Genomic DNA, 17,210 nt, shown 5'->3' with positions numbered 1-17,210 from the left:
CAGCACATCTGATGGACATACTTGTAGAGCCAAGTGTCCTTTTCTGAGGACATCTGTGAAAGTTCAGTGGTCTGTGAGATGAAGTCCAACATCGGTCGACTCGTACCTCAACGTCGGATAAGATCCGTTTGTAAATTCTGCAGAGGTCACCGTAGATGGACGCTATGTCACAATCAGACAAAATGTGAGCGTGGTGGTTGTGGTGTAACGTTGAAGAGATGAAATGAAATTTCTTTCGTTATTTACGCACCGTCATGTCATTCCAAACCTGTATGACTTTCTTTCTTCTGCAGAACACAAAACAAGATATTTTGAAGCATGTGAGTAACCAAACAACACCGGACCCCCATTGACTTCCATTGTATAGACACAAAACCACTGAGACATTTCTCAAAATATCTTCTTTTGCATTTTACAGAAAAATATACTGCAGGTTTGATAACAGAATTTTATTTTCAGCTGAACTATCCCTTTTAGCTCCATGTTTTAGATTCACTACGGTCACCCTCAAATTTACTGTCTTTGCTCTTCTGTCTCCATTAATAAATAATGACAGAAACCTAACGTAAAAAAATAATAATAATTGTAATTATTAATCCAAAATGATTTATATGTGAGATATAATGCACAGTATTTCCAATAAAGTGTCTTGGGAGTGTAACATAAGTAGCCTACTGTGCAGAAGTACAAGACGTGGGCTGATAGGTTATTGAGCCTGAAGTCAGCTGACCTCTGCTCACACTTTCTCAGAATTATTGTTATAAAATTTGTGTTACCATGGCAGCCAAACCACTGTGGTGTTATTGGTCAGATCAGGTGAGTTATCTGACCCCAGGCTCTGGTCGACCGGTCACACTGATGAAAAATCATCTCTTCCCACTTTCGAGTCCAGCTTGATGCGCTAACCTCTGACCAGCAATAAAGCAACAGAGATCTTTGGTTATGTGCTCCAATCATTCTCAAGCTCACTAAAGTGACATTCAATGCACACTGAGCCATTAGTCTTAAAGACAGACATCCGGCTTCTCTGAAATCTGAGTTAAATCTGTTTTCTGGAGGAGCGCTCACACTGGTTCGAGAAGGATAAGGACAGTGCAGGTGTGACAGCAACTTCTGAGAAACACTGTTTATGAAATTTAATCTACATATGGTTTCTTTTAAACAGCAAGGAGTTGACTTTAAATGATGTGCTGACTGTGTTATGTAGATCAGATGGATGTCTGGATGCTATAGCTGAACAATGAGACTGTTAAGAAATCGCTTGCGAATGTTTTTGCTATGATAGTCATATGGTTTAGGATAGTAAACCTGTGTCTTATTAAATTGACAGATGTTTCTTATTGAACTCAAATGCAGTCATTGCAGACTCTACTGCTCAACAGTTCTTACTTCTTATTAGATATTGATAAATGGGACGTAAGAAATGATAATAAATATGTCTGGATTATCTTAAATCTCGGTTATTGACAATTAATAAAAACTACATCAAACTAAAATAAAGTCAGTTTAGATTCAAACCAATATGTTTTTTCACTAGGTAACTTGATGGTTTGACTGGAGCGTTTGAATACGTCTTCAGCTTCCAAACGAAGCTCTGGCCCCATCTGGTGGACAAACTGACAAATACATGAGGTGATTTAATTTAAACTGAAGCGAATATAAAAACGCATTTTCGTATTTCGTATGTTTTTATACATACACATATATTTCGCCTAAAGTTGTCTATAAAAATCTAAGTAAGTAAAATTACTGCGAAAATCTGACCACTTCTGTCCTTTATCTCAATGACTAAAGGAAGCCTGCACTATTGCTTTCGCTAAAACTTTTAATTGACTACGTAAACAACTCGAAACAAACAGATAATTAACCTTGGGAAAATTAAACATGCTTTTAATGATAAGTGTAATAGCCATGTTCGATTACAATTTGTATTACCATAGTTTTACTACAAATACCATGGTAAACTATGGTAGTTACTGTAGGAAGATTACAAAGTCCTTGACTAAACATCATACTAACCTGCCGTAATGAAGCCATTATTAATTAAAAAAAAAAAACGTTTATGCTTAACATAATTATTGTTTAGTGTAGCTGTATTAGGCTTCATTGTGATGCTGCAAAAATGTTTTTACTGTAACTTCCGCCAGAATAAATTACGCCTTTAAAATGACGCCACCTCATTGCATAACCACGCCCCCATAAAGACGTGCCATGGTTTTGATATATAAACTAATTTCAAAAGTCCTAATTGAAATACATTTTGGCAAAGCAGCTTTAAATGTAAAAAAAACATTTAGTACATTTAGTACAGGCAGTAGATAAAAAACAGAATATAAATAGCATAAAACAGGAAAGTTATCAAATATATTGAATGTACTTTTACAATTACAATTACAATTCGCTACATTGCTAATGTTTGTCGATATTGTAAGTACTCGTGCTGTCCAGAAGGGGGAGCAGCGCGTCTAAACCAAGCCTCAGTAATGAATATGCAAACTAACATAATAATGTGTAATCTGAACAATCTGGAAAGAAAACATGTTCTCTGTGGTTAATATGACACTAATGTTAAAGGATGGTTTGAATAAACAGCATCTCTGCTGGAATGTGAATTTCATATAGTAAAATTAGAAGCAGTGATAAATGGGCAGCAGCCGTCACACAGACCCATACAGTTCAGACACCACACACACTAATCAAACATATTTCTCAAATGTAATCTGCCATATATGTGTCCCATGAGGCCCAGGGCTGCATGTGAAATGCTAAACTAATAGGAATTGATTAGAGACTGAGCTCTCTTGCTGTATGTTCCCAATGGCTGTGCTGATTAATGTGCCTTGTCAGTTTCTCTGATGAAGATGGATGCACTCCGAATATCTTCTGCACAACTTCACCTCAGTTTGATGCATTTTAATGGCTTTGATTCAGAGAGGAAATTATTATTATTATACTGACTGATTGAAGCGGTTGCAGGACAACCAGCGTGTGTGTGTGTGTGTGTGTGTGTGTGTGTGTGTGTGTGTATGCACGCGCGTGCTTTTGTGTGTGTACAGTTCAAAAAGCATTGGAATCACACAATAAGCCATATCTTCCATATCAGGAAATATATATTATATATATAGTAGATAAGTTGGAAACTCAGCTGAAGATGACTTCCATTACGTTTATGTGCTTGCATTAGTATACAGTGAGTGGTTTAAACCAGATCAGATCATGACTGAAAAGGAGTGACATAAAAATATCATTTGTCTATATAAATGCCATTAAGTCAACATACAATACTCATTTGTACACAAACGTTTCTACATAATACAAACAACAGATCATTTATGACCCAATCAAAATGTGAAATATATTTTAGGTTACATTTTACATGTAATATAAAAAATAATAACATTTAAAGTTAAAAATGAATCCCGCAGTGCCTCTAGACCAGTGTTTGCATCTTGCGAAGTGGTCTCTAGAAATGTTTTGCGTTTTGTTTGCAATTTTGTAAATATCGTAAAAACATTTCATAGTGTAAAAATGAAAGTTGGGAAAAAGGTCAAATCCACAGTAAAACAATTCATGCACGCGTTAGAAAAAAGCAAAACTATTTTAGATGTTTTAAGATAGAAAACATTTGCACAAAAGCTAATCTTTGGAGATGTCTGTGTTAAGATGCAGAAGTCATAATGGGTGGTCATGTGACCTGTTACTTCTGTCATGTGATAGGCCCAAAAGAACCAAACATGCTTGCTGCGTCTAAACTGTTTGGGACAGCAAGGAGTGGGATACCCCTACATCTATCAGAAGGCCAAACTTGTGGTAATGTCCCTATTATTTGTATGTTTTTAGCTTTGTTCGATGAAAGGTTTTATAATAAACCTAACCTAAAAGTCATGTTGATGGTTGAATGTTGTACTGTTTGAGTTTCTTTGTGGAAGAATGACAGGTTTGCATGGATTTGCACACATAGACTGCCATTTTTGTACATCTTCCAAGTATGCACAGATGGCAGGAATGACAGGTGATAACATGTTTGGATCAATGTTTCGTACAAACAATCTTTCATGAGCTGCTTCTTCATCTCACCACTTACATATACTTTCTGGTAGAACTGAGCTTCAAACTATCTGCCTTTTCTATTGAAAGTAAAAAGCCTTCAATCATCTCCAACCTTTCTGAAGTGATATTATGGGCTGTTGTTGATTCTCGTTCACGCCAGCAGAAGCGGCAGCATTGATGTGTTTTCTAATGAGAAATGTGTCAAGCACCCTTTTTTTGACGACTGTCTGGCGGTGGGCGGCGTCCTTGCGTCCACGGCGTACGAGGTTGTCATGGTGATCAAACAGCCGTTGTGGCGCACAGCAAACAGCTTGACATGACTGAAGCATGACGGAGCTCGCTTGGTTTCCGGGGAGACACATGCTTCGGTACGAGTTACACAAGCTGACAGATGTTCCTTTCATGAAAATAGGAATCTTTCCCAGTTTTGCACGCTGAACCCTTCTGTTTTTGCCTTTAATGACTTGTGTGGTCCCAGTGTTGGGAGTTTAGAGTGAATCTGTGCATATGTGCGTTGTGTTTGTGTAGTGTGTTGAGGGTTGGTGGATGGTGTTTGCTTTTCCAGCCCTGGACTGAATGTATACTACTGTCAGAAGTTTGGGATCACTTGACCAACATGTTTTTTTTGTGAGCTTAAAAACCATTGATCTAAATGCATTTGCTTATGTATATAATGAAATAATCAAAAATATAATTGTGAAAACACAGTAACTTCTTCCATTAGAAAACTACATTTGTATTTAATAAAAACGTTTTTGAAAGATTCGGATTAAATAATGAGGAAAAGGCAGCCAATAAGAGCCCATCATAGAGACGGGTAGTTAGTAAACTATACCGTACATGGGTTCTATGTACATAGAAAAAAAGGAAAACAAACTGTTAATAATATATGATTCATATTTATATTCAACATAAGAGACATTTATCTTCGTTGTTAACTTTTTTCAAAATTTTAGCTGTCACTTTATAGGACACATACGGTTTGTTGGTAAACTAACCTGACAGAAATTGCTTCAATAAAGTTTAAAAAGCATCTCAGGGTGAGACCTGAAGAAAAATGACAATTCTGTAAATTCAAGGCAAATTATAGCTATTTTGAAGATACTAAAAAAATGTTTTTCATTTTCTTTGGTCGCAACATAATTCTCAATATCGCATTGATTGTTTTGAAGTTTTTTTTTATTATTCTACAATCTAGAAAAATGTTACTAAGGAATAAATAAGTGATCACTTCACAAACACCAGTCAGAAACACAGTATGGACTATTGTATCGCCAAAAGAATTAAGAGTGTTCAACTCTTGTAAACCGTGTCATTTCATTAGGGAACAACTCACCTAGTAAATAGAAATTCTGTTATCATTTACTTTATGACGTTCTTTCTTGTAAGGAACACAAGGAACATTTTTAGAGAATAACCTGGGGTTGTCAAAGCTCCAACATGACAAACAAGCACCATTAAAATATCATAAAAGTAATCAATAAAACATGTGCACTATATTCCAAGTCTTCTGAAGTGAAGCAAAAGCTTTGTGCAACTAAACCGATGTTAGCTCTTATTCACTGAAAATCATTTTAAGGAAATTCAAGGTCTTTAAGATTTGATTTAGATTCTAATAAATGCTTGATCCTTTTTGAAAGGAATCTGTTGGATGAACTTCGTTTAAGTGTCCCCAAACATTCTTCACATCTTCTGACAGATCAGAGGAACATTCAGCATGGATAAGAATTACAGTCAGATGGTTCGAGATGCTTTATGGATCATCTAGGTTGGTTGGAGGGCTCTCTGTACGTTTGTAAATCTTCCAACAGGGTCATCAAGAATCAAGTCAGACAAACTTCAGCAGAAGGTACAGTGGAAGCCTATCAGCTTAACCTCAGGCCTTTGAGAACCGCAACACTCTTTTCTAAGATAGTGTTTGTTCTGCCAATATTTCAGACATCAATAACGTTCTTACAGTGTACAGTGTGAAAAGAAACAATATTGATGGGATGGTTTCTCTCGTGTTGTAAAATTACCAATGACAGAGTGACTGGAGCAGCAATGATGCTTGTCTCTCTCTCTCTCTCTCTCTCTCTCTCCAATTATCTGTGCTGCATCTGTCTCTACCTGCAGAGTTATTGTTTGATGTTGACCGCATGTTAGTGATGTTTATTATAAAAAGTTTCACTTTAGAAAATGTTGTATGTAATATCGATTGATGTGTATGTGTGTACGTGATAGATAGTTCGTAATAATCCAACTAAAATATTAAACTTGAGTCAAATATGGACATGGGTCTGAGGTTTTTTTCAGCAAAATGGAATTTTATTTTCCACCAGGTATTAAGAAACCTTTCTAATCACTTAAGAAAGCAATAGCACATTTTTTCTCACCAATCTGTGTGATTTGTGGTTTCATTCAAAGATCCAGTGTGTGAAATTTAACGGCATCTAGCGGTAAAGTTGTGAATTGCAACCAACGGCTCACTCCACCCCTCCCTTTCGTAGCACTATGGAGGATGACACAGAAGTAAGATGTCGTCACGTTTTCACTTCTTTTCACTTGCCGAAGGAACTAACGTATTTACGAAACGCGCTCTGTAGAGCAGTTTGACCATTTAGAGCTACTGTAGAAACAACATGACAATTCCATGTAAGGGGTCCCGCGGTGCATGTAGATAGAAATAGCACGTTACGCATCATTATGTAAGGTCTTTATACAGCTCTAACAACATAGTTATGTATATTTTATTGCATTTCTGTCAATAGATCCTCCAAATTACACACAGCACCTTTAAGTGATAGTTATATAGAGATTATCATATACATACACTTGCATTTTTGCTGAGAAACACCACGCTTCAGTACCCCACCATCTGTTTGATATTTATTTGGAAATAAAAAAAATTATATTCATTAATATGGATGCACTGAATCTCACGCCTCACCTGCTGCATTGTCTCCGCTATAGGCTTTCCTTGAATAATATCTGATCCGTTATCTGAAATACTAGTTGCCCGCTCAACTCAACATAACAAGCACAAACAGAATCTGCTTTTATTTTTGGTGATGTTTCCTGTTCCAACAAATCAGTGAGCAGCTTTGTCATGCTATTTTTCTGTTAATGCCTGAAAACGTCTCCAAAAGACTGCACAAAGATGCCGTAGCCGTTTTCTCTACACAATTATTACACACTACAGTACATCAGAGCTTATTAGCTAATTAAGTAACCCACAATGCAATGCAACCGCAAAATATGCTGTCTTGGAGAAAGAACCGACAGATGCTTTAATGAACAGAGTGTCACTGAAATGTATCTAATGTATATATATTTTTAGAAAGCATATTTGTGCTGTTCATAGTGAATAAAAAAGGATGTGTTTGCCACAGACTGAAACGCGTTTGCTCAAGGTGACTCCTCTCAGGCTTTCACCGCAGTCCTTTGAGGTTTATAAGCTTCACACAGTATAAGTAGGTTGGAGTCTAGTGTTAATGAATGTAAATTTCTTATCGTTTATTCTTGCACACCTTCCTCCCTAAGCACAGATGCTCGGCAATGCATGTTCAGTCATTGACATGCTTTGAAACTTAATGTCTGTTTCAGCTGAATGCTGCCAGACTCAGGCTATTTTCATGACCAATGCCCTTGTTTGGACAAATTTGTTTTCTTTATTGTCTTTGTCTGACAAGGGTGTATGTGACTAAAAGGGGTTTGTGGTTTGTTAGGTTGTTTGTTTCTGTAGTCTATGGGGAATTGGACAGCAGGACAGAAGGGGGAGATGAGAAAGCGACTGTTGGTGCTTTTGACTCGTTCAAAAGCTTTTTATGTCATTATCACTTTAGTGTTCTGCTGACCAAGGTTATTTTAGTTTACTAAATTAAAACATTTGAAAACGTTTCTGTTCATCGAAATCAAATAAAATATTGACCTAAAATTATTGGAAAAACTTAAACTAAATGAAAAATTGAAATGTTGCCTCAAAAATAAACTGATAGAAGTTTAAAGCACTAAAATTAGAATAATAAACAAAAACTTATATAGTAACATAACAAATCAACAAATAAATTATAAAATGACAAAAATACAGCAAAGTTGCTAAAACTTTCACTAAAATTAACATAAAAAATAAGTCTAAAAATAAAAGCTAATTTAAAATATTTATAAAACTAAATAAAACTAAAATCAAAACTATAATAACTATATGCTGCTGACTAGCTGAATGTGTGTTCTTTATTTTCAAAATGAGAAAATCTCTGTTGCTTCAGCCTGATCTAACTGGAATTCGTAACTATTTTATGAGGTGGTTAATTCATTGAATTCGTAGAATGTGAACCGTACAAAAACGTATGATTATTAGAAATCCCGCAATACTAAAGCTCCTCCCCAACACTGTAAAAAACTGTAATTTTACAGAATTTCCACGTAAAATAAAAAACCCCAGAATTTTATGTTTTTTTTTTTTTACATATTTTTACATATTTTTGAAAAACAGTCAAAAACCGTGAAATTACAGAAAGGAAGCAAATGTTCAAGAAAACGGGGCGGGGGCTGTAATTTTACAAGGAAAACCCGTTATTTTACAGTTTATGTCTGGTGCCCCAGCACTTATAAACAAGATTTCTTTTTTTTACAGTTTTATTTTTGAAATACGGTTAAAAAGTATAAAATTACAAAAAAAGACAACAAATTTACAAGAGAAATGGGGAAAACAATTGAATATATATCCTTATATCCTATAATTTTACAGAAAAAAATTTTTTACGGTATATTTCTGTTTTTCCAGTTTACAGAAAATTCGTTTTTTTAAGTTTTTTTTACAGTGAAAGCAAATTAAAACGTGCAAATGCAATCATACAATTTTATACGTAAAATAATTACGAATTGTCGTGAGATTGTGTTGGCTTCCACTATTCTTGTATGTTGAAGTTAAGAGTAGATGTTTCCTCTAATATCACCGATCTGTTTCTGTAGTTGTGGAGCACGCTGTTGCTCTGCAGGAGGGAAATGACAGCACAACATTATGAAATCATTAAATTGTGTCACATGGTGATAGATTATTCCAGCACCGTCACACAATATTTAACAGATGGACAGCCTGCTTGATGTGTCAGTGAGTCTTGGATGTGTTTGGCAGGGACCAAACAGAGCAGTCATATGCCACAGTTATTTATGTCAATCTGTCAGATTCGTACATACGCACCGCAGGAGCATGTGCTCACATTTTAACAAGGGAAAGGGAAGCAAGGGATTGAGTTTAAAGGCTAAAATTCTCTAGAAACAATATTTGAACTGATCTTAGCTTTGAAGCTCCATGATCTCTGCTCAGAGTAGTGTCCTCGTTTCAATTCTTGGAAAATACAAATGTTTCTGCGTATCAAAGCAAGGTGTTCTTCAAATGCTCTCTCAGATGAGACCTGATGGAAGCCAGAGAAACTTTTCTTTTCAGCTCAATCTTTTCGTTTCTTAAGGATGACTTGGAGAAGCTATGTAATGTTTGTTAAATGTGACAATATGGACAAATGGACAATTCAAATGAAAATCAAAAATTCATGTCAAGTCAAAAATGGAAATTCTCTCATAATTTATAGTCCTCCTCATGCCACCCCATACATTACTTCCTTCCTTCAAATAATGGCAAAACAAATGTCTGGAAATGTAAAACTAATATTTCCTATACCGACAGACTATAGCAAAAGAAATAACTGGCTTAAAAAGGCTTTGTTGGTGGTAGACTATTCCTAAACATCTGGGATGGCATTAGGGTAAGGAAATTATGTAAGAATTTACATTTTTATGTGAATTATTCCTTTCAGTCAAGACTTATGATAAGATTTAGTTGTTCCCAAACTGAAGTATACTAATAATAATCAACCAATATGTTTATGTATCTTTACGCATGCTAAAATATATGAATTCACCCTACGTAACCTTCACCGCACCTGCAATTTGAGTTTTAGAAGCACTTACATCTAAAGATGTACCAGTTTATCATTACGAAACTCTAATATACAAATTACAGCATGCTACCGTTATCCCTCTCAAAGAGAAATACCACAGAGCTTTCCTGGCTTTTTTCCACAAGTAGGTTAAGTGTCTTGCTCAAGGCCACTACGCTGGCGAAGGAACTTTGCGTTCCCAATGTACCTCTGTCTCTAGTACATGGGCTGAGCCTGATATATATCCAGTCAAGCATATGCTGAAAGAAGACCACAGTTTCTGTACAAAAGAAATGTGTTTCTGTCTGCTGTACCTTCAAAACCATGGTTTCTTTACAGCTCCTAGGCAGATCATACAGAAGTGAACAAATAAACCTAAACGTCTGTCCATTCTTTTCGTAAGGCTGAGATTCTTTACTTAATCTGTGATCTGTAACCTCTTATTCAACGTTCTTATGGATTGATGTCTGAATCATTAGTCATTGCAATAGAATGTAATAAAATGATGTGAAGGACACAAGCTGCTTTGATGTGCATGAGCGAGATGTCTCTTTTGTAAAGAAACGGTGTCCGTGAAGCATCTGTCTGAAGTGAATGCACCTGGTCCCATCTGCGCCTTTGAAGAGACTTTGACCCTGAGATTCCAAACGCAAATCAGAAACAAACATGTAACTTTATGTTTTCATTTGTATGTTTAATTTGAGTTAAGTTTACAATACTATATAGAATACTATACTGAGTATAGTAGGTTTTAAATAATGCTAGACATGCCAAGGTCATGTGTTTTGTATGGTATGTATACACTTGAGGGTCAAGAATAAAATAAAAAGAAACCGAAGTGTTTTTAATTGAATTAGTTTATTGAAAAAATCTACAAACTAAACATAAATTCCTGTCGTCCAGTAAAATGTCAAATTCGACAACTAAACAAAAGTATAAGACAAACCAAAAACGAGTTTTTAAAGTTTTTAGAAACGTCATTTGAGGCACTTTGTGGGTCCGCTTCATCCACTCCAGTAGGGGGCAGTAGCTGTGTTCATGTAATCTCATCTGTGCATGTACTCTTGTGGTAGTCCACTGAGGTTTCTGTCACTGAGAGCTTTATCAACAGTTTGGATGTATTTATCTATACGTTCTCTCATTTCAGAGGTAAAGGGTTCAAAGGTCAGAATATGAGATCCAGAGCGTTTAAAATGTCCATCTCTGTTGCTTTCCGTGCAGAGAAGTCTTTCCTCGGGAATGCTGATGTTCAGGAAAGCAGTGATGGTCTTAAACTGTGGAACAAGATCTTTCTGAAGATTCTCAAAGTGGACCACCAGCAGGCGACGGGCGAACTTCAACCAAGCCAGAGCGTGAGACACCCACCAGGAGGAATAACTGTCCACAAACTCCAACCACTCTGAAACAGAAACAACAACATTGTGAAAACGAAACGCCTCAACTGACAACAAACGGTTTCATGGCACACAGATAAAACCCAAGTGGCCCATAAGCTTTGATTGGCTGAAATAAATGCTGTACCTTTGCTCCTCCAGTGAACGTCTGAAGCGTAGCCCAGGTGTCCGGCACACTTGCGGTTAAACTCGGCCATGAGCGAGCGATAGGGGTTTCGCATCAGCAGGATGGCAGAGTCAAACATTTCAATCTCCCGCTGGCCGCTCTCGTGAGTCTTGACGCAAAGGACTCTTCCACTCTGCCAGTGATCTTTCTCACCTTTAAAACCTGCAGCAGGGTGGAAAACACACATACACCTGTGCATCAAAACTCCAGCCTTCTCAATTTTTTTATTGGCTTAGAGAAGGCTCAGATGGCTTTAGATGTTTATTCTAATATTTCATAGTAGAAATGCAATAGAAAGATACAAGACCATTTTGGACAAAAAAGCTGAAGATGATGAAGATGTGGGTTTGTGTGTGCATTAGTTGAATCTCACCTTTGTTATAAAGCGATCCGTCAAAGTAATAACTGCCAGTGTAGAATCCAGTGGCCGACTCGATCAGGTGTCGCAGCCAGGTGTTTCCTGCCCCTGGAAAGCTGGACAGGGCCACAAGAGTGCTGGACCTCTGGGGCAGAAAGGTTCTTTCTTTGCATTTTGCATCTGAAAAAAACAGATATTGGTTCAGGTAAAGATTCTTAAAATTCTTAGCCAAGACCAAAAAGTGTTAATTGTTAGCTTAATATGCAGTCTTTTTACCTAAAACAGGCGTACTGTACACCTGGAGGTAGTTGAGGTCATGTGGGGTGGTGTGGGTGGTTTGGTTGCCCCTCCCACATGTGTGTTGCTGTCCACTCCTCTGCAGTGTAAAGACAAAAGGGGCGTGGCCGCAGAAACAGTCCTGCCCTCTTAAAAAAGCCAATGGCAGCTCCTGACAAAGTCAGATATAAATAGGCGTTAGAGAAAGTTGTCATGTAATAATATAATATATTATATCATAATCTGTATATTATATGTAAAAGTAAATATATCAACTTTTTACATATTATAAAGACTATATGAACTAAACATATGGCTAGTTCACCCAAAATGTATTTTTTCATCATTTACTCACCCTCATGTCTGTCTTTCTTCTGCAGAACACAAAAGCAGATATTGTGAAGAACGTTGGTAACCAAACAACATTGACCTCCATTGACTGTATGGACACCAAACCACTGAGACCTTTCTCAAAATATCTTCTTTTGTGTTTCACAGAAGAAACATGAACGGATGAATGAACCAATTTTTTGGGGTGTCTTATGCCTTTACGATGAGTATATGTGAATGAAACCTGTTCTGTGCAGATCTCTATACACTCTTGAGGGGTGTGTGTGAGCCCAGAGGTCTGGTTGAGGACGTCGTCAGTCGAGTTCTTTGGCTTCTTGAAACATCCGTGGTAGTGCACAGTTCTGTCTGTGAAACATTGAATAGAAAACTGTTGTGTTGCACGAAGCCTCAAGTGAACTGAAGTTGAAGCCCTTTACTGCTCATCTGGATTTATTTTTGGCACATGATACTGGCCGGTGTCCTGTGGCCAACTTCAAATGTTAAAGTTTTCGTAAAATTTCTTCATTTTTCTAACTCTCAAAAGATATTAAACATGTCAACTTCTACCATAAGGGCATCTTGTACAACTTATTAAAAAGTGTTGTTCTGTTTTTGTGTTTATGTTTGCTTTATGTGACTCACATTTTCTCTGACCAGGAAGCCGATCCTCAGCTCTGTAGACAGACAGGCGTCCCACTCCTCCACAGGGGGATCCCTTTTCTCCCCGACAATCCAGATTACATTCCTCTCCCCGAGCCCGACGGCCACAGACTCTGTTGCCACAGTGACACTCCGCTCCATATTCCAGCCCTGCATACCGGAATCCACTGTAAAGAAAAAACATTCTTCTACATAGACAAGCACATGGCATTTCTATTCCATTCAAGAAAAGATTCTATTCAAATTCATAGAAAGTGGCATCAGAAAGCGTATTTTTAAGTGATTTGTTGAACCCCGGGTCAGCCAAATCGAGCGGCTCGCGTTCTGCCACCTGTTTCCGGGAATAAACACTGAAAGCATTGTTCTAAAGAACAGCGTTTCTTTCATTTCACTCTTCAGATGCTTGACGTCTTTACCTCTCCGAGCAGGTGTCCTGACACAAGGCGCTGGTCATTTTACGGAAGTCGTAAAGAACGATGCCTCCAAGTGCATGCTCCGTTTCGTTGTTTATGAAACATCCAATGTAGGTCCCTTGTTAAGAATGATTCAGAAAAAAAACAAGGAATACATATTTACAGACCCATCTTTATTAAAAAACTCAAAGTAACAGTACGGCTTACCTTTATGTCTGTTTTTCTTATGTAACAGATTACGTTCAGGAGGTCTTTGCTGTTCGTCTGTATTTCCGTGGAACCAGCGGCGTCTCTGATATCTGCTTTCCAAACTGTGAGATCTGAGGTGTTTCTGGGCTGATCTGCTACCTGACAGATCAACAGGTTGGTTCTCCACATCCAGCATAAGTCTGGCACCATTCCTCCTGTAAAACCATCTGACAGCAGGATCCTCCTGAGCTCTTGGCGGTGCGGGTAGAGAGGGGATCGTGATGCTATCCGTTTCTCTCTGAAGTGATGAAAAACTATAGCGTTGAAACATTAAAACACTTCCTGCCATGATGTAAGCCACGCCCAGGAAAAGGAGGAGCAACTGTGCCCGCCTTAAGAAGTTCAGTAGTCTGTGGAATGCTTTGGCCATCCTACCTTTGTACCAGTTTAGACCGCAGGACTGATCAAGACTCGGTATACAAAGCAAATAGATACAAGAATGTTTATTTTGGAGGCTCTGATCTTCATCCTTGAGAAGTGTTTTTAATCTTGGCGTCTACAGCATCACTGAGTGTTTACTGGAGAGCAGCAGCCCTAAAAGAAATAAAAAGACCTGTCAGGATAAATACATGAACAGACAGACAAAAACAACCTCTTCAGAGGGCTGAAATCGATAAGGGTCTAATCTTTTCTTTTTCGATTAGAAAAATGAAAAGAGAAAGAGAATGAGCAAGATGAAACGTTTATGTAGTACACCATAATTCGAAAGAAGTGGGTTTCCTGTCTCTCTTGGTCTTCATTCATGTCTGGTGGTTTATGGTAAGTGAGTTGTCTGTCTTTTGGAGTGATGCGTTCAAATTTCTGCCTTCGGGAGGAGAGAGCTGTCTATCCAGCTGAATGTCAAGTCACACATCACAAAGCCCATTGCAGCGAAAAGCTGTGCTCTCAAAACCATCGGCTCAGAGCAAATTTTCCAAAACTTTAATAGAATCTATTTCCTGTAAGAGCAGGAAGAATTTTGCCAGAGCGCTATTATAATATTCAGCTGAAACGGATTGAAATGTTGGATCCGTATGACCCTTAAATCCATTAGAACTGTGACTCACCGTTTCATAACAAGCAGAGGTTGGTTAGTAATGGAGAATTATTCATACATCACATCTCTTTATAGATACAGATTCTGATTCAAATATCCATCACGTCTCAACCCAAAACAGTAATGCTTTTCTACATTATCTGACAAAATGGCTTGTAAAATTCGGAAAGAAAAATAGCACTGAAATATGATGTACAGTAAATTATGACTAACAAACCTTGCTAGGGTGGCTTGAAATTTAAGGTTTATCTAATAAGTCATTGTACATTTTTTGACAGGATATTTCAAGATAGATTTCATCTTCCCTTTTTGTAAAGCAGTGGGCTTGTTTTTCAAAGCTGATCTACTGTATATTTATTCTGGTGTATATACGATATGATCGTCTCGACTATTTTAGTCTGACGGAACGGTAGCATGCTGGGAAAGACCACTCTAAAGACACATTTAAAACTTAACCACTTGTTTCTATAGTGATTGAACACAGCAGGCAAATGGACACAAGCTATGTTACTACATCCAAGAACTCAATGAAGAGGGTAGGAGACATCAGTCCTTTCTAAGATTTATGTATGGATATTGATAGATTTTAAAATCCAGCCTAGGGATGTCTAATCAGATAATGCATCTTATCTTACATTTAAAAAGAAAACTCTGGTTAGTTTAAAACGTAAAATAGTAACACGGTCTCATAAGGTTATTTGGCTCATCACATATAGTAGTAGTATGCAGCAGAAATCTTAACCGCAGGTCATTCATTTGCTCTTTGAATATATCCGCTTTTGAGCCAATTTAACTTTTTAAATCCAAACTGATTGTCATATTATTTCAAAAGGACCGAGACAGAATGAAGTTTTTTTTTAACATTTAAGTACGCAAGTACTTTGAGTCTTCATAGTGCTTTCAGGACCGCGGACAGCTCCCAATTCATTTCTATAGACTCTGATCTATACATTCTGATCATTTGCCCATCATTTAGGGATTATATGACCATATACTGACGAAACGATATAATTACAATCTTAAAACACTGAAATACGTATAGCCTAGGCAAAATGAAATCAAACGTAAAATCTGGGGTGTTTTAAAAGACGACCGAGACAACACTTCCTTTAAGTACGAACGATATACATTTGTGGACGCACCATTCGATTGTACGTCAGATATGAAAACAGACGCACAATTAGAGTATATTCTGAGATTAGTCTTGTTTACCTCAGTGTTATTTGATGTTGTGTCTCAGATCAGATGTTCACGGATGTTTCCAGCTTAAAAGCTCCGCGCTTGAGTCCAATGATTCCTCGCGTGAAATGCTCACTTCCCGCTGTTGGATGTTTCTTGTCGATTATCAGAGATGTTGTTTAAACTGGTAAAGTTGTGCACTCTTCCTCCATGTTGTGTGACTTTCGGTATCTGTCGTTCCCGTTAAACTCGGTGGGATGAAACGAGCGGGTCGTGGTGAATAAAACGGGAGCTGTTGTTCCCAGGCAACGTGTAAAACACGGACTGTACTCGTGATGCCATTAGAGTTCATTACAGGCGTAGGTCCTGTTAGACACAAGAGCACTGTCTCTTAACTCTAATGTGGATATTTAACCTGAAAGGTTAAAAGATTTTAAAATTGAAACTTTGTTCTCGGGTTCTCTAGTGCATTTTCTTTATAAATGTTAAGTTGGGGCAGGTTGTCACACGTTTTTTATGTCTTACTGGGATTTTTAGCTAAATCTTATTATCAAATAATGTTGGCCAAGTACAAGTATATACTGTTTTGTTACACTTTAAAAAATGCAGGGTTATTTTCAACACTGTGTTGGGTCAAGAAGGGATTTTGTAACTTATGCTGGGTACCCGTTGTTGGGTCAATATAAACATTTTTAAGTCAACCCGGGTTTGTCCCTTTTTCACAACGCTGCTGAAAATAACCCATCTTTTTTAGTGTACTCTTGCATAATGTAATGGATTTCGAAATTTCAGCATACTATAACTTGGGATGCTGTGATTTTTAGGATGCATTGATGGTCTACATGTTTTAAATCTATGCATCTTTCTATCCGCTTTTAGAGCAAATGTGTCTGCAGTCCCAGTTAATAAATCTCGCTTATATTATTTTGTGTTTGTCTGTTTGATTAACGTGCATTGATTCATCCCTCGCTGGCTTTCAAAATCTAAGGTTAAAAGGTTTTCATGCTGCTGTTATTGAAGCATACATGGATTCTGTTTTCCGGCCAATGAGAGCCGACAGAAAAACCCAAGCTTTTATATGGGTATCAGTTAGTCAGCTATCAGCTATTCAGATTGTTAAGCCCATCAGAGAGAGAGAGATGATGGCTCAGTGTTGTTGTGCTTCTGAGATGTAGCGTTCC

At 37.4% G+C, this 17,210-nt stretch overlaps 1 protein-coding gene and 1 long non-coding RNA gene across 2 annotated transcripts in view; one reads left to right on the top strand and one right to left on the bottom strand.

Annotated features, from left to right (window-relative positions):
* Positions 1 to 11,299, top strand: part of LOC130546629 (uncharacterized) — a 57,070-nt gene extending 45,771 nt beyond the window's left edge. The window contains exon 3 of the long non-coding RNA XR_008961790.1: positions 11,190 to 11,299. This is a non-coding gene — a long non-coding RNA (uncharacterized LOC130546629). The remainder of the gene's footprint in view (positions 1 to 11,189) is intronic.
* On the bottom strand, positions 10,815 to 16,954 carry wscd1b (WSC domain containing 1b). The gene is made up of 9 exons (XM_057322013.1): positions 16,063 to 16,954; positions 13,773 to 14,348; positions 13,569 to 13,683; positions 13,135 to 13,319; positions 12,737 to 12,858; positions 12,163 to 12,334; positions 11,902 to 12,066; positions 11,490 to 11,690; positions 10,815 to 11,367 (listed from the first exon to the last, which is right to left on the bottom strand). Exons 2-9 carry the CDS (start codon positions 14,182 to 14,184, stop codon positions 11,015 to 11,017), a joined length of 1,725 nt encoding a protein of 574 aa, XP_057177996.1. The 5' UTR covers positions 14,185 to 14,348; positions 16,063 to 16,954; the 3' UTR covers positions 10,815 to 11,014.
* Positions 16,955 to 17,210: the final 256 nt, after the last annotated feature.

Source organism: Triplophysa rosa, linkage group LG22 (assembly GCF_024868665.1).
Source record: "Triplophysa rosa linkage group LG22, Trosa_1v2, whole genome shotgun sequence".
In the NCBI taxonomy this organism is placed as follows: domain Eukaryota; kingdom Metazoa; phylum Chordata; class Actinopteri; order Cypriniformes; family Nemacheilidae; genus Triplophysa; species Triplophysa rosa.
The sequence above is the reverse complement of the archived record's forward strand: the minus strand, read 5'-3'. Positions and strand labels throughout refer to the sequence as shown.

What these genes read in the sequence shown, in the direction of transcription:
- wscd1b (XM_057322013.1), bottom strand. Translation starts at nt 14,184, where the DNA reads ATGGCCAAAGCATTCCACAGACTACTGAACTTCTTAAGGCGGGCACAG. An exon ending in TAGAGATCTGCACAGAACAG is followed by an intron (nt 12,335 to 12,736) that starts GTTTCATTCACA and finishes TGACTTTGTCAG; the next exon opens with GAGCTGCCATTGGCTTTTTT. An exon ending in GTACAGTACGCCTGTTTTAG is followed by an intron (nt 12,067 to 12,162) that starts GTAAAAAGACTG and finishes TGTTTTTTTCAG; the next exon opens with ATGCAAAATGCAAAGAAAGA.